General features: G+C 41.9%; 1 protein-coding gene across 2 annotated transcripts; it reads left to right on the forward strand.

The window, feature by feature from the left end:
- The first annotated feature begins 442 nt into the window (after positions 1 to 442).
- On the forward strand, positions 443 to 15,573 carry LOC109507649 (zinc finger protein aebp2-like). 2 transcript variants are annotated; one of them, XM_019857248.1, is made up of 9 exons: positions 443 to 1,061; positions 1,655 to 1,865; positions 2,571 to 2,678; positions 2,879 to 3,065; positions 3,991 to 4,115; positions 8,900 to 8,967; positions 13,590 to 13,703; positions 14,599 to 14,652; positions 15,426 to 15,573. In XM_019857248.1, the coding sequence occupies exons 1-9, from the start codon at positions 517 to 519 to the stop codon at positions 15,430 to 15,432; spliced, it is 1,419 nt and encodes a 472-aa protein (XP_019712807.1). In that variant the 5' UTR covers positions 443 to 516; the 3' UTR covers positions 15,433 to 15,573. The 2 variants fall into 2 exon arrangements, with proteins under 2 accessions (XP_019712807.1, XP_019712808.1); XM_019857249.1 differs by having other exon boundaries at positions 444 to 1,061; positions 14,623 to 14,652.
- Positions 15,574 to 20,560: the final 4,987 nt, after the last annotated feature.

A 20,560-nucleotide genomic window follows, 5' to 3' on the forward strand; every position in this document is an offset into this window, starting at 1 on the left:
AATCAATATTTATCTAATATACCACTTTAAAACATAATACTCATTAGAGTTGCTAATTTTACATATATTGTGTGCAGCTCACTACAGATGTGTTTTGCTAGTTGAACCTGGCTTGCTGACCAACCAGAGGACGGAAATATAATGAAATTATTGTGGGCCAGCTGGTTGGCCCTCAAAGGAGAATTTGAAATCTAACTAGTTAGAGAAACGGTCCCCTTGCAAATGCATCAAATCTTTTTGCCATTGCAGCACATAGGCTGAAAAACATTAGATTCATGGAACAAATGCTATAATTATGTTGTAAATGTAGATGAGTGCTTGTGCACCGCTCCAGAGGAATACACTAAATACAATAAAACCACTTCGGTATTTTTGAAAAATGACAGTAACACATGGAGCGTTTAAATGCCACATTCATGTGGCTGCGCTGTCCAATCACATGGCGGCTTGCGTTATGCCCCGCCCCCTTCCACCGACGGTCCAATTTTGACACGGTGGGAGAGTGCCTCGCGCGCTATGGCTGCCACAGACATGGCGGCTCCTGCCTCCGAGGTAACTCCTCCGGTGACTGTCGATAATTGCGCTCCCGTCTTGGATGAAACTCATACAGAAGACGACGGCAACACCGCAGCGGAAACGGTGGAACCACCCGGCTCCGGGGAGCCGAAATGGGTTGAGCTGAAGGCGGAGGCCGGCGAGGCGGCGGAGCAGGCCCCGAGCGAGGCGCCGCCGTTTGACGTTCCAGAAGCGGTGAACCTGGAGGCGACACCCAGTCCCCGAGATACGGAGCTGCCTTCCGAGGAGCTGCCGCCGGAGCCGCAACGGAACTTTGCAGATGACAACGGCGAGCACGTCGGCTGTGCCACGGAGAACGATCTTAAAGAGGAGCCTGGCGAGGAGAGCCGGTGTTCGGGTATGGAGGAGTGCGACAAAAAACCGACTTGCGTAGACGGCGACAAACTGAGCGGCGGACACGCGGCGCTGGGGGACAAGAGGCGCCCGAGCGTGGAGATGTCCTCCTCCGACGGTGAACCGCTGAGCCGCATGGACTCCGAAGACAGGTGAGAAAGTTTACCTAGCCGCTGTCACTTGTCCCCGGGGACTCTTAAATTCCACTCGGGCAAGGGGGCAACATACGGAATGAACTGGACCCCGCGTACTCGCGTTTTTTTCAGCCTTGGATTCACCTATTCGCGGATATTTTAAAAAAAGGTGTGGATGTAGTGGCAACACCCGTTTTTTCTCGAAAAACTCTTATTAGAGGTTTATTTGATTCGATTAAAAAAAATCTGTCATAATTCATATTTCATAAATGCAATAATCATCAGACTAGTGGGGGCACAAAGCACATGAAAATGTTTTTTTATTTTTTTACTTGACTTCCCCATGTAAAGAAATTAAATGAACAAAATTACGGACACGTGCTGATAGATACTTTTTGTATTCCAAATGCGGCAACATGTACTGTCTAATGGTGAGCCCCCCCAGCCCCTCCCCAAAATAGCATTGATGAAAACTTATGACCCATCCATCATTTAGGTTACACATCCCTGGTGGAAATATTCCCCAAACTACTTTGTAGAATTCCAAAAACAAGTAAATAAAATGTTTTTCATATGACCTTTTGACCTGTCCCCTCCTGCTCTCTCCTTAGTATAAGCAGCACCTTGATGGAGATGGAGAGCACCGTGTCAAGTGGGCGCTCCACCCCGGCTATGATGAATGGACAGAGCAGTGCCAGCTCCTCTGCTGTTAAGACTGTGGCCTACTCCTGTTGCTGGGATCTTTGCCTTCAGTACTTCAACTCGAGCCCCGATCTAGCTGAGCATATTCGGGGCGTCCATGTGGATGGACAAAGAGGAGGGGTCAGTACATTTGAACGCTGACACATTCTTTATTGGGCTCTTTCTTTTACGGATTCCAACTGGTCAATCTCCAAATGGTGGATATTTCAAAGTGATTGAGTCAGCTGTCATTAGACAGTTAAAGGAGAAGTCAAGTCAAACATTTTCTTTACAATAATATGTTGCATGTGCCCGTTCTGGTCGAAACACGGCATTCTGAATACTTTGTCATTTGAGCAACCTAAATTATGAGACAAATCTGCTGATATACTTTTTGTATTCTAAATGCGTGTCTGCTTATGTGAAAATGGGCCCAATACAGGTACGCTTTAACCCAATATGGGTACGCTTCTGTGCGGACATCACAAAGAGGGCGAAATGTTTTTGAAATTGTATATTCTACTGATATTCACATCGTTTTATTGAGTAATCAATTAAAAACAATTATTTTGCATTCATAAATAATCGCACATAAATATAATGTGCACGTTCAGCAAAGGTATTATTTTTGTGCGCTTGCGGTCACCATCCACAGTATCTGTCTTTTTGAGTGTGTAAAAGGCTGGGGGCTGGCCTTGTGAGTGATGTGTGTGTCGGCGAGTCAGTGTCGCCGGCTGTTGTTCGCTCATGAAAAAATGATCTTTGCACAGCTACAAGGCAGAGATTTTGCTTGCATTTGTTTTGTGTCATTTCTTTACACTCCCTTTCTGCATCTTGCGGCTTCAGGTGTTTGTGTGTCTGTGGAAGGGTTGCAAGGTGTACAACACCCCATCCACCAGTCAGAGTTGGCTCCAGAGACACATGCTGACCCACAGTGGTGATAAGCCCTTCAAGGTAAAAACTGTCAGCATCATCCAAATAGAATAAACAATTGGCTTCAACACACACACACACACACACACACACACACACACACACACACACACACACACACACACACAAACATACATACATACACATATATATATATATATATAAGATCCAGCATGCGTTCAACGTGTGTCATATTTCACTTGTCCCATGCTCTGCTTCAGTGTGTCGTTGGTGGCTGCACCGCAAGTTTTGCCTCCCAGGGGGGGCTGGCTCGCCACGTTCCCACCCACTTCAGTCAGCAAAGCTCTTCCAAAATGTCCAGCCAAGCTAAACTCAAGGAGGAGTCACCTTCCAAGGCTGGCCTCAATAAGAGGAAGAAGCTCAAGAACAAACGCAGGTGCTCCCTACGTACGTAAACTAAAAGGCACACTAACATGACACAGCATACTCACAAACACATCTGTCTGTGCCATTTTCTCCTGATTATATCTCACCTATGTACCCTTGGACAATGGATTACACATTTTTGATCGATGGTACATTTCCCTCCAAATGTGAAGCCAATTCCTTTTTTCCCTGCTCTGCATGGAAAATAAAATTGAATCTCAGAGAGGAGATTAACAATTCCATTTCCAGGCATTTATATTTGGATCTGATACACTTGGAAGAATATGTATACGTACATAATGTCTAATTTTTAGGTGAGGAAAAATACCAGAACAGATAAACTTCAAATCGATGAAAAAAATAAGATGAAATATTCCTTTGCCTTCAATAACTGCAACAAGTCCGTTGAAATCGTCAAACGTTTGCATTGTTCTTTTGTGAGGCTCATACAAACTTTCACCACAACCTCTGTCTGTTGTTTTTGGGCGAGGGTTCCTCTCCTCAGTCTCATCTTCCGAAGGTAAATTGGAGGCTCTATCAGAGTTCAAAACTGTAAATTAATTTGATCAGTCCAAGATCTTCGATTTCTTGCCCAATAAACTCCTCATTGTTCTGGTAGTTTGTTGTAATTATCTTTCTCCATGATGAAATAACTCTTAGTTTGTTGTGTTTTTCAAAAAAAAATGGCTGACAGAATGTTTCTGTAGCCTTCTGCGTTTATTTTGCTGCTATCGTCATAGGGTAATCTCTTGTTCCGTATCAATCCGGAAGATGCGTACTGCTCGTCTACCGCCATGCGTTATAGGTTGAAATAATGTTGCTTTGACTCACTCACTGAGCTCCTTTTCATTTTTTTTGGGGGGGGGGCAGGTCGGGGGAGACCATCTGACTTTGTATGTTAATCCGTTTTTGTTCGTTTGCCTCCACTGTCCCTCCACTCTAACAGCGAGGCCCCATGACTTCTTTGACGCTCAAACCATGGATGCCATCCGCCACCGAGCCATCTGTCTCAACCTCTCCACTCATATTGAAAGTGTGGGCAATGGCCACAGTGTGGTCTTCAGCAGCACGGTGAGTCTGTCTCTTAGACAGCCTTGAGCGTCCATTTCAAGAAGAATTCAAGTGTGTTTGAGCAGCACGCTTTTCCCACGTATGCAAACGGCATACTGTACGTATTCCTACACCGCTGCACAAACAAGTTCATTGTGAGCTGTCTCGAAACAGTGGATGCTGAAACCGTCGTAAAATTGAGGATTCCCTGTTTTTACTCTTTGAAGGGGGTTAATTATTCATTTTGTCAATGGCTCAAGTACAAGAAATGTTTCCTGATGACAATAAAAAAAGATATACAAGAGTAGACAACTAGATAAATCGTTCAGTAGATATGTTTTATAGACAAGTTTATTTTTCTGCGTTCAAGAAATCAGGCCGGCCTGTCGAATGAGTTTTTGTTGTGAATGTTGCTGTGCTTGAGTCTTATATTTGTGTTTTATTTTGGTCAGCAGGGGGCGAGGTAGTTTCACTTTTGTAGACCATGCTGTTATTTATTTATTTTTTTCCCTCTGTGCACTTGAGCTGAACCTCTTTTTGCCTCAAGGCTTGATGGTGTTTTTGTTTGAATCAGACTTCACAGGAAAGACAATGGAATTGTGTTTGTATATATGGTGCTCGTCATTCTAAACCTGACTGTGATGTAATATTAATCAGCTGTTCAAAGGCTCATATAGAAACCACATCATCAGTCCACTCAAAAGCTTTTCCAAAATGACACTATTTCTTACAAATGTAACTTTTTAATCATGAGTTTTGATGGGTAGCTTTTACCGTGCAGTTCCACTAGAGAGCACCCAATCCTTTGCTGCCTGCAGACTATGAAATGCAACGTTTTGGAATGTGCAGTGACATTCATGCACCACATTTCAACAACATCTAGTCAGAATCATCTTTATTGGCTGAGTATGCGAAACACACTTTGAATTAGATGCCAGTAATTACTGTCACAAGAAAGACTCTCCAAAATATAGAGGCCCACATGTATTATTTCTTTCTCCTTTTACGTCAATAACTAATTCAGGGCAGGTTTGAAAGTAGCCACGAATGAATACTGTTGGTGTAAGTGAACATGTATCACTGTACAATGCATTTTAATTGTGCTGTGAGACAATAGCGTGCCACTCGTGGCTAACCTTGTAGAAATAATTAGTGTGTTCATACGATGCAAAAAGCATGTATACCCTCAGAGGGGAGAATTGCAACAACCGCCTGAGGTGCTTTTGATCTCACACTCGACTCATGCATCTTATGCAGATCAAAATATGAAGTCGAAAAACTGCTGTGATAAGAGAAGATTCTGTTCTTGTCCTCGTTCATTTCTTGGTCACGTGTGGCAAATAGACCAATTTGCATGCATGAAGCAGCCTTTTTTTTTTTTTTACTGCAATATGCCTGCATGTGATTATTAGCGTGAAGAACATTAGGTGGAAAAAAAAATCACGATCATATGCGCTAATTGAACTAAATAAAACGATACTCACTAGCATCTAAATAGGTCAGATATGCTGGGGACCAAGAAGTTCAAACAATGAACGTGCACAACAAGGGTTTATATAGTTCCGTTTTTCAGGACGTATCAGCAATGATGCAGAGATGCATTGTGGTCATTTTGCAGGCTGACCCCTTCTGATGGTTGCCTTTTAGTCGTCCTCTGTGGTGTTCTCTTTTCTTGCTTTATTTTGAGTATTGACTGCAAGCTGAGGAATGAAAAATGCAAGGGAAAATCTGCAGACGGGATTTGAGAAGAGCTTAAAGAGAAGTCACAGCATTTTTGTTGACAAGGTTGTAAGGAGGAAACCTGTCCGGCGGGAGACTGATGGAAGCTTGATGAGAAGAGGGTGAGGAAAGGGATTTTGGTGAACGTCCGGGTCATGGAATCGCAAAGAGATCGTGCCGGTTGAGTGTGTGTTCTCCTTCCCTCCAGCCCTGGAGATTTGTGGGCTAGAAGGACTGTGGCGCTGCATCAGACCACAGCCCCCGGCGGACTCTTCCAGGCCAGGGACAAAGCAGAGCCGCGGGGGTCCTGTGTAGTTTGGCCAGTGAGCCTGCTGACACGCCAGAGCAAGTCAGCCAAGTTTATGATCGGATATTTTTGTTTTTGCGCCCATCTGCGTCATCCAGTGCTTGACCCGCTGACATGAGACAGGCACCCAGTTAGAACCGGCCTGCCCTCCCCCGCCTTTGGTTCTCCCTTTTTCACTGCCTGTTTTGGAGCTGCTCTGATGTTCACTCTTCACCGCTCATCCTCCCCTTTTCTATATCTCCTCTCTCTCTCTCTTTGTGCTTCATTTGACAGATGTGGCATCATTAAAGCAAGCACCTCACAATTCACTTCATGCAGCTCCAACACAGGCCAGCGTATTCATCTTCAGCCTTTACATACTTTACATATCATTCCATTAAACCTTTGGTCTGTGATCATGAACCAACTTCTGTTTTTCTGACATTAAAGCAGCTGTTACATTCAATTTAGCAGGCCCTTTGTTTGACCTCGGAAATGTCTCATCGCTTGTGGGGATTTCATGTTTTTTTTCAAGGAGCCAGAGAAAAGTTGTTTTGAGATAGCTGAATAACAAAATGCTTCATGGCAAATTTAACGAGGAAAAGAATAGGAAGGTCAAAGGGGGATTCAGCTTAAGTGAAATAATTTGCTTAGATATTTTTTGTAAAATAAAATCACAATAGCGACGCGATCTGTTCAAGAACACTGGTTGTCCTTCATTTTGTTTGAATTGAAATATTTGTGCTGTCATCATCACAAAACTAACTGTTCCAGACAATAACGTTTCCAAAGTGCAGGCTACTCGGTCTGTTATTCTTTTTCACGCTGCCACCTTATTCCACCTGCGGTGAGTTCACAAACCCAAATTAAATTCCTACTTGTGTGTCAATTCTTTCCCCAGCTCAATATTTGCGTGTAATGCACACCTCAACACCGCAACTGTATGTATGAAAAGTACCCTGTCAAAACCGATTACCAAACTAAACACAATATATTCTGGGGCGAAAGCTGGCAAGATGTGAGAAAATCTTTTAGAGGAGGTCTTGGTCTTTTTTAGCTGGTGTCGTGTCCTCCATCCTCTCCTCAAACTAGTTTCCATCCCTGTCACAGTCAGTCTCAGGGGTAACAAAAATAATTTCAGATACTTGTGTGCGTAAGAGAATTTTTTTTTTTTTCAATGTGAGCTCATTCGCAATCCTAAAAATAGACATTCCTAACTTAAAAGAGCCGATTGATGCAAGAGGTTATATCTGCGGCTATTTTTGACGCTGCTGGTTATTTTTCCAGCTCTCTCTTTTCCCTATCGACAATATTTATGTGAATTCCAGGCGAGTTTTACTGTAAACTGACACAGCAGGACAGACGGAATGTTATGCAGTAAGTAAAGGCCAATGGGACTAAAAATTCTGTTTTGTTCTGGTTTTTTTTCATCTGTATTTTCAAAAGTAGAAGGTTAGGAATCATGGACGGTCGTGCTGCGATTTGTTTGGTGGCTGAGTTAAAGCAGGTAAATTGGGCTTAACTGGCCGTTCACCTGTCTGAACAGAATGCATGACTCTCACTCATTAAGCCATCGTAAGTGTACTCGCGTTTGCCGATTATCAAGAGTTTTTAGTTAATTTTCGATACAACAGAGGGCTGAGAATTGTATGTAATTGAAATTGGAACATCTACATCTCTAACAATTAGGCTACGTTGTGTGGTTGCAGAGTCTTGAAACAATCGCGGCTTGGTTGGTTTACCCACTTGTCCAATTTAGTTTAACATGTAAAAAAAGAAAAGTGAAAAATGTGAACCAAAACATAGGGCGGCACTGTGATCGACTGTTTAGCACGTTCGCCTCACAGCGCAGAGGTGCAGGGTTCGATTCCGGCTACGGCCTTCCTGTGTGGAGTTTGCATGTTCTTCCCGTGCCTGCATGGCTTTTCTCCGGGTACTCCGGTTTCCTCCCACATTCGAAAAACATGCAAGGCAGTTTAATGGAACACTCTAAATTGTCCCTAGGTGTGAGTGTGAGTGCACATCATGGTTGTTTGTCTGTGTCTGCCTTGCGATTAGCTCACAACCAATTCAGGGTGCCCCCCGCCTACTGCTCAAAGACTGCTGGGTAGGCACCAGCACGCCTACGATCCTTGTGAAGATAAGCACATTTAGAAAATGGATGGATGGAAGCAAAATATGTCACAACAGATGTGACAATTGTCTTTTATCTCTCTTCTGCTTTCAGCACAATTTCTTTGATAGAAACAAGGCATTTCATATATGGCTGCCATGTAGATTTGACCTAAAAATATGACAACGAATCAATAATTGCTCGTCCATTGTTCCGATCAGGAGAATAACTTCAAATGTTCGTCTGTCCCTTCGGGGTCTGGTGATGCGCAACAGAGGACGGGTTACATTGAAAATAGAAGTAAAACTTCTTTCCAGCATGCATTATTAAGAGCCCTTACATTGCTGCTTGTAGTTAATGATCAGCCACTGCATCACTCAGTGAGATGTTTGAATTATGAAGCCTCATAATTCCTGGGAGGAGGGTTTGTCTTTGAAGCCACTTCTCTACGCACAAGGGAAACTGGTTCCATCGTGCTTGTTGGATCACAGCTTGCTTTGAATTTTTACACTAACTGGATGCAATCTGTTGGTTCAACTTCTCTATGTATGCCGTTTGTTTTTCTAAGCATTTCTCATTGGCGGTGCAGATAACGATGACCGTAATTCAGAACAAAAATAATTTTACTGGGCATACTTTAATGTTTTATTTTATTTTATTTTTTTGTCTCTATTTGTTGCCGTGCAGGTGCTGGCCAAAAGGAAGGAGGGCTCAGGAAAAGTGAACGTTCTCCTACACTGGATACCTGAGGACATGTGAGTACATCTTCTTCTATTTTGCAATAGTTGGAAAACTGAAAAACAAAAGTATCATTACCGGAATACACATTAGGTTCAGGGGTCACTCCTTAAGACCTTCTATGACTCTGTGGTGGCTTCGGCCATCCACTATGGCATTGTCTGCTGGTCGGGCAGCATCTCAGCCCGGGACAGAGAGAGACTGCAGCGACTGGTCAGGAGGGCCAGTTCTGTCCTGGGCTGCTCCCTGGACACTCTGGAGGAGGTGGGCAACAGGAGGATGCTAGCTAAACTAAAAGCTATGATGCACAGTCCCTCCCACCCCCTCCAGCCCACCCTGACAGCACTGGGTAGCTCCTTCAGCCAGAGACTGTTACACCCGCGCTGCAAGAAGGAGAGATACTGCCGCTCATTCCTACCGACTGCTGTCAGGCTGCTAAATAAACTCACGTGAAAACCTGGACTCACCCCCATCCATACATTGTAAATAGCACAGCCACCTTATGCAGCATACATGCAGTTGCATATCTGCGTATACTGTATCTATCATTTATATTTTATATTGCATTCTGCACTGTGTACAGTTCTTTTTTTTCTGAAACATTTATTTTGGGCATGCAATACTTTGTTTTTCTTTCTTTACGCTGGATACTTTCTCCCATATTCCCAAAACATGGCCATTACTGCAACCATAGCTGAGTGGAGGGGAACCTTGGTGCGAGCTCGTGGAGCAATTGAAAAGGCCATGCGGGGTCAGCACTGTGTCTATGAACGGGGCTCGTCTCATTGTTAGTGAGCTTCACAGAAATACTCTGATGTCTATGTACGTTGTTGCTTGAGGGGAGCGCCCCCCACTGCAGTCTCATTAAAGGCTTTGACTGCACAGCCTCTGAAGATTATCATAGAGCAAAAGGGACGTCGGCTGAAGGAAAAGTTACAATTGAGCAGAAAAGTTGTAAAGGGAGATGCATGGACGAAAGACTAGAAAGGTGAGAGGCTTTTTTTTTTTGCAAGCAGAAATTTTAAAGGGAAAAAAATTGATGACTTTTGGTCATTTAAAAATATCTCAACTGAAATCAAGACCTAAATATATGTTTTAGGAAACTGAAATCAAGACCTAAATATATGTTTTAGGAAGAAAATTATTTGACCCAGAATGGAGCAGTGGAAGTTACAAACAAGATGGAAAAGAGAGCTTACGACATGGTTTCGAAAGTAGCTGCGAGCTACAAGGTTCCTGAAGCCCAACGTGCTTGAGGTAACGTGTCAGTGGTGTCTCAACTTTGGGGAATCATAAGGAAAAGTACAATTCAATTGGTTCAACATTCGTCAGTAAGAGTAGTACGAATGGCACTATTAATTAACATGGAAGTGACACCCAAATAAAATACTTCATAGTGCATGTGCCTTTTGTTAACACTGCAGCAAATATTCTCCATGTGGAAGTCACATTATTAATGTTGGTGTTCGCCATTTCACGTTGTGGTTGTCTGGCGCTCATTAACTCCATTCTGAGCACTTGCAATTTACTGAATATGAGGGGAAATGTGATTCCAGTAAACACTCATTTAAAAAGTTTACTGCAAGGTCAATCTGAAAGGAATCCGAGACAGTTTTACAAATGGTCTTCTATTCAGTTTTTTTAATGAGTAGGCTATCTTTCTGACTTGGATCTGAAGTTCTAAGCAGTCAATGACTGGCTGACCTTGAGATGTTTTGCCAAGATTTTCATGCATGCCAGTGAAGAATATCCAATTTCTTTGCATTCAGCAGCACATTGTTTGCTTTGGCTGCAGTTATTGACTCTGGATAATGTCATTCTATAGCACAAGCCACCATTAAACACTTGCGCAGCATTTTAGTTCAGTTCCAACACTTTAAAAATGGATACGTTTTTGATTGTCAGACTTTTATTTGACAACATTTTGATGTTTTTTGCCAATGCAACTCGTGCAATCGGACGCTTGCTATACCATGAGAACATCACAAACAGATATCTCCCAACTTCACATTTATTGTATCCCAAAAAGAGTCGCCTTGGTAATACTGGCAAGCAGATTTAACATTTGAAGTCGAAGTTTGATGATTGGAAATTGAGGTGTCTGCAACCTCGTTTAGCTATTGACTGTGGCTTGTGACCAACAGTGCAATCAATATCAAACAGATATTACTGACGCATGATTGTTTCATGTGAAATAAATGTATTTTTATTTGGCTGCGGTGAAACGCGCACCCGCTGAAGTGCCTCAATAACGCCTCTATTTAGGCCTGCCCCTCTCTCTCTCCTTTGCACAGAGATGTCTTTTAAAATGACATTTGAATCCTGCAGTCATTCTGCTGAGTCCCAAAGAAAGCCTTTTAATATGCTAGCAATTTAATATACGGTGCTGCTTTGTGTTCAACTTATTGCTCCTGTCATCTCGGCGACCATCGAGATTTGGCAGGAGCCATCAATCCACATTGCAAGTATGGGCTTCTCCCGAGCAGGCAATCCCCCCGGTAGCTCTCCCAAAAGAGGCCTCGCTTGCAAAACACATTTCTGCCCCTTCAATAATCAAGACAAATAACATTCTCCTCTGGAAAGCAAACCAGATACATTTTTGAAAAATCTGGTTTGGTTGACCAAATGAGTTGAAGTCTCCCTGTGAGTTTGCGTGCGCATCGATGTGTGCATGCGTACAGCAGATTTGGATGACTTGTGCCACAGCAGAGTCACTCACTATGACATGTTGTGGGTGACGCTGGAGTTGAGCAAACGCATGCGAGCGTGACACGCGGAATACAATTGGATGTTTACTGAGCATTTAAAACCCAGCAAGTAGCTGTTTGTCGTTTGGAGGTTTGCTTTGTCCGTGGAACGCTAACTTGAGACCAAGCCAAACGTTAATGATGCGTCAACAGGGGTGGGGGGGGGGGGGCTTTCGTCTTTTCATTTGTAACTGGAAATGCCCTACTCTCTGTTGGTACTGTTGTACACAGAGACTTCTTTGTACACACATTTTGGACGATAATAACACGATTTGTTTAATTTTGAACGGTTTTACCACAAAACAGCCTCTGGAATTCAAATTGAAACATGGCGCTTTTCGAAAAGTTCAGGAATTCTATTTTCAAAGTCACTTTAAAACCTTAAACAAAATGATCCAGGCATGATGAAAGTTTCAACTTTGACTTCATTTTGATTCGGTGAAAAAATACCCCACTACATTTAATGCTCAAAAGTATTTGGACCTAGTGAGAGACATATCTGAACATGTTTTAATAATATGGAAAAAATAATTTGATAATAGCCATGGTCTGTTGACTTTAGCCAGCCATTGGCTGCAAATTATTTTTCATCCAACTACTAAATGTGTTTAATTTTAGTTGCGTGTCACAGAAATGTATCATCTGTACGTATTGGAAGGGAAGGAAATACTTTTGAAAACCTTACTTAAAAGTTCAAAGTCTAACCTTCAATCATCCTGATTAATTTCAGATCTGTTGTTCTTTTTTTGAGGCAAATCCATAAATAACTTATCTAAAATACTCCTCAACCTCATTCTACATACATTGTACACGTTGTAAATCTTTTTTTTTTTCATCATGTCGGTGGACACATGCCCAGAGAACAGCATTTTGCTTTTATGATCAAATGTTGGCCTATTTTACAGTACAGTATTATTTTTTTCGCTGACCTTGCCTTATGAATTAACTCAGCACGACAGTAGCAGCTGAAGTTTATCATGTTAGCCCTCTGCTTCAAGGGGAAGCCAGAGCACAGGTTAAGCTTAAATAATTCTTACAGTTAGTTGTTAACATTCAGTATTATTCATCTAATTTGCATCGTGTGACTTGTTTGACCTGCAGGATTGTGAAGACAGCAAGCAAATAATTGCTGACAGTCAAATACAGGAAATGCAAATGAAATAACTTGACGTATACATTTCCTATGTCCCTTCTCTGACCTTTTGTAAAAACACTTCCTACATTTTTATGATTATTATTTTTTTTTATACACTCTTCCTCCAGTGGCCTAAATGCACTGCATGTGAACTACCTTCACGCCAAACAGACTGATTAAAGCATGTGAAAAAGCGATTTGGCAGGGTGTGTGTGTGTGTGTGTGTGTGTGTGTGTGTGTGTGTGTGGTGGGTGGTGGCGGTGGGGGGGCACAGTCGACTCGCTTAGCTCTTTGTTTCCGTCTTCTGCAAGCGCCCTTGCCACTCCAAAACTCGCACACTCCCTCCTTTCAAGGGGACCGTGCTGACGTGGGTACAGTAAGGTGCAGCTTAGCACTGCAAGCCACCCTGTGCATGTGCGTGAGCTTGTCATCCCCCTTCACCTTCCTCTAAAAGATAGTGAAAGAGCCACACCTTATTGCTAAGTGCTCTTGATAGTTTCATGTGCACTTGGGTCACATGCAGATTTAAATTGGTATGATGTTTGTCGCTTCTTGTTTCCAAATCAGCTCCTGTATTTGTGTGTGTGTCTGGGCAAAGGCGCGTACCCTCATGCAGAGAAAAGTGTTAACGTTCCCGCAACTGAAGGGCCTCTTTGTCCATTTCACTCACGCTGGCCCATTCATCATGACTGCCACTCCATCCCTTCTTTTCTTGACCTCGCTTAACTACATGTTCCCTGGATGTGTTTCCTTCCAGTCTGCCTGACGTGTGGGTGAATGAAACGGAGCGGTCTCAGCTGAAGACCAAAGTGGTGCACTTATCCCAGTTGCCGCAGGAAACCGCCATGCTGCTGGACCCCAACATATACAGGTGAAAATCTGTGTGATGCCACTGAAGTAACGCAGAACGTTTGACTTGGTTCAGCTTTCAGAGCCACCAGGGGGCATCGGTTTCCTACTGCCAGCCCCTCCTATAGTTTGTCAGCCTTTGCCAGTAGCTCAACTTTCTGAAGGCTGCCACAACCTGTCCAATTATGTATGCAGTTATTGTAATATAATCAAATGTTTTTTAAACATAGTAGAGACATCTTACAAAGACTTCATGATTACATGATTATGTTTGTCTGCAGTTCTGCAAGACCCTTTAACACGGTGAGAAACGGGTTTGCCTTCATAGAAACGACAACATAGCTAAAAGTGATTTCTCAAAAGAGGAACAATCCACCGAAAATATGAATAAGAACTAAAGGATATATACAAGGCAACCACAAAGGCTGATAGATCCTAACTGCACCTGAATATTGGATTGGATTGGATACAACTTTATTGTCAAATGTGCTGTATGTGTAATATGCATCGGTGTCAGTCACTCCTAGTGGACTCTGGTTTCACAGTTCAATATCCAGGTAATTGTCACACCTCAGCGGGTTTATTTCCAGGTTGTTTCACTACATTCAATCCAGAAACAAATGAGATTGTCTCTGAAAGAAAATGTGTCAGTGAGATAATCAGTGCCTACATGGAAGTTAATATCAAGAACAGTTGCAGCGGCGTAGATTTTATTTTGACCATAAATCTTTACAGGGGTGGCATTAGAGGCCCAAATGTTGCGTCATTGTCAATTGTCAAGATGAGATTAAACACTTGTTTTCACACTCTTACCATGTTTAGTTATGAAGTAAGTAAATGACTTGAGACAATGCAAACACTTTGTCAAAGGTGATTATTACGGGATCCCATTCACATTGTGTACTTTCTCTTTCAAGACAATTCTTTCCATATCTTTCCAGAGCGCTTCCACAGAAGCGACTAAAGCAGAGGTAAGTTTCATCCACTTCAGACAGTCATCATGGTGGTATGTACATAAAATGTTTAACAAATGATACTACTAGATCATTTTAAAATGTATTTTAAAATCAATTAAGCAAAATATATCACCTGAACATACATGCATTACAATACTGTACTTTTGCTGTTTTTTAAAAAATATTTAAGAGAGGGTGGGTGGAGAAAAAGCATGTTGAACATTTATCAGTGTCTTTTGAAGAATTTTCGGGGTTTAAAAAAATAATTTAAAAAACTACTGCACTCATTTCAATGAGTGTCAATTAATACACAGATTCGCAGGGCCGGCCTATCCTGTACTACCGGGTTGGTCTACTACTTGACTCACTCGACCTTTAGTGGTCATTCGAAAAAGTCTTTCTGAAAACTAAGCTAATAATACAGGGTGCCCCATAGGAAAAATAACCGTCTCTTGACAGACACCATTTTCATTTATATTATGTGCTGTGTATGGATGATTTCAATTTGTTGCTCTTCATTCAAATGCATTCCCTGGGTTATCTTATTCATAAATAAATACATGTTTGAACCGTATGTATGAAATGCATTATTTGTGTATGGAGAGTTATGGGACACCCTATTCATTTTATATTGACTAAAATAGTTCAGCACTAAATGCGTGAAATAAAATAAAGATTGTCAGAGCATGTGTAGTTCATCAAACAATCGGCCAACATCGCTCATGTTTTTAATTGTAATCGGTCATTCCTCACTAAAAACATCTCTCGCTCTCTCACATTTCACTCAGCCCGTAAGGAGACGTCTCTGGACTGAATTTTTATTCCTTGGTTTTAGAAGATAATTAGGATCGGACACGCACCATCGTCGTTCTCTGGAATGGCACATGGAACAATATGAACAACTTGCCTTCATCAGGAACTCTGGAGATTTTTTTTGGGGGCGGGGGGGAAGAAAATTTGAAAAGTATAGTATCTCCTCATACCCAATGTTCTCACAACTGTTTAGTGGAACAAACATTTTCAGTGTTTTTGTAAAAAATGACGTATGCAAATTTGTAACTTATTTTTATAACTTAAACGAATTGGTCATGGTTGTGTATTTGTGTGAGCAATGGCACCGTATTTACTGTGATAAGCTATTTTAATTGTCAGTAGTGAGGACACTTGAAGTGTTTAGATGGTCTTAAGCAGTATTAAATTTATACTGTCGTAATGGAGTGATTTTGACTGGCTGCGTTAACCCGTGGGAACGATATACATCTGACAGAAGCAATAACTGCTAATGATGCTTTGCGATGACCAACTTTATCAAAAAGAGACTTGATAAGCACCGGCATACCAAATTGCACCTCACCTCTTTCACTTCCCCGGTTTCCAATATGCATATATTGTGTATGTCCTACTCCTTACCAATCAACTGTTTCAGCACTCTGAATTCCTTTTAAACTTGTCGTGTTTTCTACTATCTGTTGTCCTGTTTCAGTGGGGTATTGTGTTTCTAATAAAACAAGGGCCATGATGAGAGTTGACAAATAGAGGTCGTTTTTTAATGACGAGGGTGCGAGGTGTGGAAGTGCCAGAAAGAAGCAATACTTCCATTGTGTTTACATAGGAGGGATTGGTTGCCTTATTTGGCATCCTCGAGCCAAAACGCTTTGGGAACGTGCTGTGAACAAGCTAATGATTCGGCCAGCAGGCAGAACCCCCGTTGGCCTTAGCTGAAAACTGAGTTCAGGCGGAGGTCTGCTCTGCTGCTCTTTATTAGCTTGTCCATTGGTCTCTTCCCGCATATGGGCTTCATTCAACTTGAGCTCTAATGGAGTTGATGATGGCACGTTCATGTATTCAATTTGCAGTAAAGAAGGTGGGTGGAATGAACGTTTGAATGGAGAGCATGCGAGTGTTAGTAATGCAGAATACAGTATACCGCATGGGTATTGAAATTCAAGGCTATTAAAGTTTTTATAAATAAAGGCCCACAAATATTTTTTTAAATGAGGCCATGTTCCATTTAAGGCCGGTCAGTCCGCATACGGGAGCACTGTTCAAAACAAAAATCCGAACTAAAATAAAATGTAATTTCCATGTTCACAACTTAGAATAAATAGTTGAGCAAAACAAAACATAGCCCCTGTCATTTATCCAAAGCTAAAACAACAAGAAAGAAGGAAATATGTCTTGCTGTTCTATTATTCGGTGGCTTTGCACTTTGTGTGTGCCAACATGTGCTTGTGTTTTCAAAGAGAAAAAAAATAAAAATACAAAGGAGTAATAAGTGAACCCAACCGTAGGATTATTAACAAAGATGACAATAAATTAACTCACACTCACAAATGACGTCGACTAAGAGCATTTGGCAACATGTACACAGATAACGTACTTTGTCGTATCTTCTGTTTGATGCTCCTTTTTTTCTGAAAGACAAAGTGCCACACTTGGGTTGTGAATTTAATGGCTTATGCTCAGTAACTGTCACTACGTAACTTCACATAAAACACAATCTGAATCACACCCAGACTACTTCTGCAGCCACGATGTGATGTCACTCCCATGCATTCACGTTGCGTGCCGCCTGAACTCCACCACTCCAATAATAAACGTACCAATTAACGCAAAAGTAATAAATGCTTAAGGCCCCTAGATTCTAAAGATGAACCTATTTCCCACAAACAATGAAGGACTCTCGCTCACATGCTACACATCATTTACAGGTATTATTTGCAGGTTTCCAAAGCCGTGAGTGGTACTTGGAGCGGGATGGGGGAGATCATGTTCTCGGTTGATTAATGACCATCTGTGTGTGACAAAGTAGTACAGTATTCTAATCTGCATAAGGGTTCGTTATGCTTACTTGGTCATGGTCATGCATATTGTCACCGCTAATAAATCTTATTTGGTGCTCTGCCCCTCCATTGTGAAGTATTGTTCCGCATCTATGCTGAGAATCGTTTTTTTGTTTTGTTTTTTTCCCCTCCAGCAGCCCTTAAAAGGTTCAGTTTACTGTGTGCGTGCGTGCGTGGCTCCGATATGAACTTGAGTCAACCAAATGACTCTCTTTTGGAGTTGAAATTACTCTGACTTGCAATGAACTGGCAAACAAATGTATTCTTGTTATTTTTCAAAGGATCTGGGCACTCAGCCCACATTCTATTCACTGAAGTACGGACAATTCCATGATATCATTCCCTAATATTTTACATGTATTGACCATGACCTACAACTTTTCTGTGCATTTTATTGCATTTCATGAATTTATTTATTTGAAAGGAGTCTACTTAGTCAAGATCCAAGAGAATTATTTGAAGGATATTGCAATTGAAACAAAAGCACATTGTTTCTGAGGCTTTTCCATATTTAATCCTGAGTGAACGGAATGATGTGTTGGAAGGCCAGTGTTGTTTTGAGGCGATCAACTATCACACTGATGCCAAATCCTGATCATCATGATTGATGGGCACGCTCCTTCCTTGAAAGGGGAACACTTGATTGATGAACGCTTTCACTCGTGGACTCCCTCTTAAAGCCTCCAGAGGATACATTGAACTACCACAAGACCAAAGGCTGAATGGAATTTGCAGAATGAGGTATCCGTTGCTTCTCTTGTTCAGTGATTAAAACTTGAAAACCATCCGCAGCTTGGCTCACATTTGCTCCGGAATGATCCAATGGTGGGCCTCACTGCGCAACACACGTGGTGGCAGTTTATACCATTTCCCTACGCGGTATATGACTAGGTGAAAAGCTGCATTGAATCAATAACAATTGCATACAATAAACAACATTAACCTGTGTACTTTATGGGTCTTTGTTAAAACATTTGAATAATGTGAAATTGATCATTCAATTGTGTCATGCTTTTTTTTTTTTTTTTTGTTTCACACTGCTGCATTTTATGTTAAAAAATTTTTTTAATGAGAAATAAATCATTCATTTATTTCATGCTTTTTTTTTTTTTTTTTTTGTTTCACACTGCTGCATTTTATAGTTTGCATCTTGTAAACATAAAACATGTACAACAGTAGCGTCGCACGACTACAGTGGTGCAAGTGAAGTGTTGTGATCTGCTTGGTTGTGTTGAACATGCACTGTCATAATTTCTCACAAATAGAAGCTGTAAAAGTTCCCCATTACAATCGGTCTGACCAACTGTACATTGACATGGAATTATAAACACTCGTACCCTGGGAGACTGAGGTTGTGGAGACTATGTAAGCGGTCGTAACAGTTGACCTGCAAGCAATGGTATGGCCTCTATTAATGAGTTAATGTCGAGCGTTGCTATTGTGTTTGCCCATTTCTCATTTCAGCTGGCAGATTCTGTGCCACTGTGCTGGATGGCCCCTTTGGCCATTTTGCCAACATACTTTCCCTTTTGCTGCTTTTACATCAGACGGCGCAACTGAGCCATTGCAGTCGCTTTTATTTATAGGCAATATTTCGTCATATCCACATTGGGTCATCAGCGCTTTATGGAAGAAAGAAAATGCAACCGTCACATCAAATGCGCTTGTGTCTTTGCTTTTGTTGTTCAAACTCATAATTCTGTTCTATGTTGAGAGATTGTGCAGAAATACATGTATTTATCATGCCTCGTTTATCCTCTGCTTCATGTGCTATGAAGAGCTTGACCATTCAGTGTACTGTAGATTCTTGTTGTCCATGATGTCAAATTGACGTGTTAACATTCTTAGACTGTTTGGGGCAGGAATGGCGAACAGGTTGATTGCAGCAAACTGTGCAGTGATGACAAATGCAGAAATAGTTAGCCTGAGCTGTTTTTGTGTGTGTTTTTTTTTCTTCTTTTTTCCTCCCACGAGTGTCCGTTGTGAACTCAGGCCCTCGGGAGCACCAATTAGTGAAGGCATATTAGCATCGGCCTCTCCACTCCCTTCCGTGAAACAGTGCAGATGCATTGTGCCCCCAACACTTTCCTCTGAAGGACGGATGTAGCCATATGGGGGATAATGTCGTGCTAGCTTCTGTTTCACCACTTCTGCAGCCTCAGGGAAACTTAAATGTTCTTGAGTGTGTTACAATTGTAATGTGCAACATGTACTGTAAGTCCTGCCGCACATCCAGTGACGTGGCCAAAAGTGAATGTGGAAAGTGGAGCATGGCAAAAAAAAAAGAAAAACAAATTCTGTTTGCCACACACCAAGCGATTGAGCACGGCACATCAACTGACGTGCTGCACTGAAAAACCTCTATCGGTTTTTGATGCTCTATATACAGTATACTATATTAATGTTTATTGAACCACAAAAACATGGCCTGATTGTCAAGGAAGCAGTGAACACTATTTTAACAAAGAGAGGAAACGTGTAAGAATAAAGGTGTGTGTGGCCTCTTTAACGAACTGCACCGTGTATTTCAGTGGCAGGCATTCTCTGCATTTAGCTTTATCTTCACGGGTACATATAATACTATAATGTTTTTATGGTAAAACACATCATCATTGCGTCGTGACGAAGTTCACATTATGAATCGCAGCAAAACCACTTGGCGACTGTCCAAAATTGCACAACGCAGGACAGCTCAGTCTGTGTTTGGAGTGTGTCACTCGGCATGTGGAGGGTTGAAAAAGATGGAGGGATTGACACTGAGCATCAATTTGTAGGGTTTCACAAATGTGATTGCTCGCTATCAGGCGCGCTTCACGGTGACAGAGGCATCAGCTGAGCAATTGAAGCGATCTAATTGCTATCTGAAGTGAAGCTCCTCCCTCCCTCATTCTTTCTCCGATGATTAAACACACGTCCTTGAAATGTGATTGGCTTGGTGTACTTTGCTCATGGCCCCCCATTTTTTTTTACTACACTTGAGCGATTTCTGAGAATTGCTCCATGTTCTCTCTTCTCTGTGACGTCTTCTCCCATTCTCTTGTCATTATTGCCTTGGAATGGACGCATTGTTTCTCCAATGC

This window comes from Hippocampus comes, unplaced genomic scaffold (genome assembly GCF_001891065.2).
Source record: "Hippocampus comes isolate QL1 unplaced genomic scaffold, H_comes_QL1_v1.1 scaffold186, whole genome shotgun sequence".
Taxonomy (NCBI): Eukaryota; Metazoa; Chordata; class Actinopteri; order Syngnathiformes; family Syngnathidae; genus Hippocampus; species Hippocampus comes.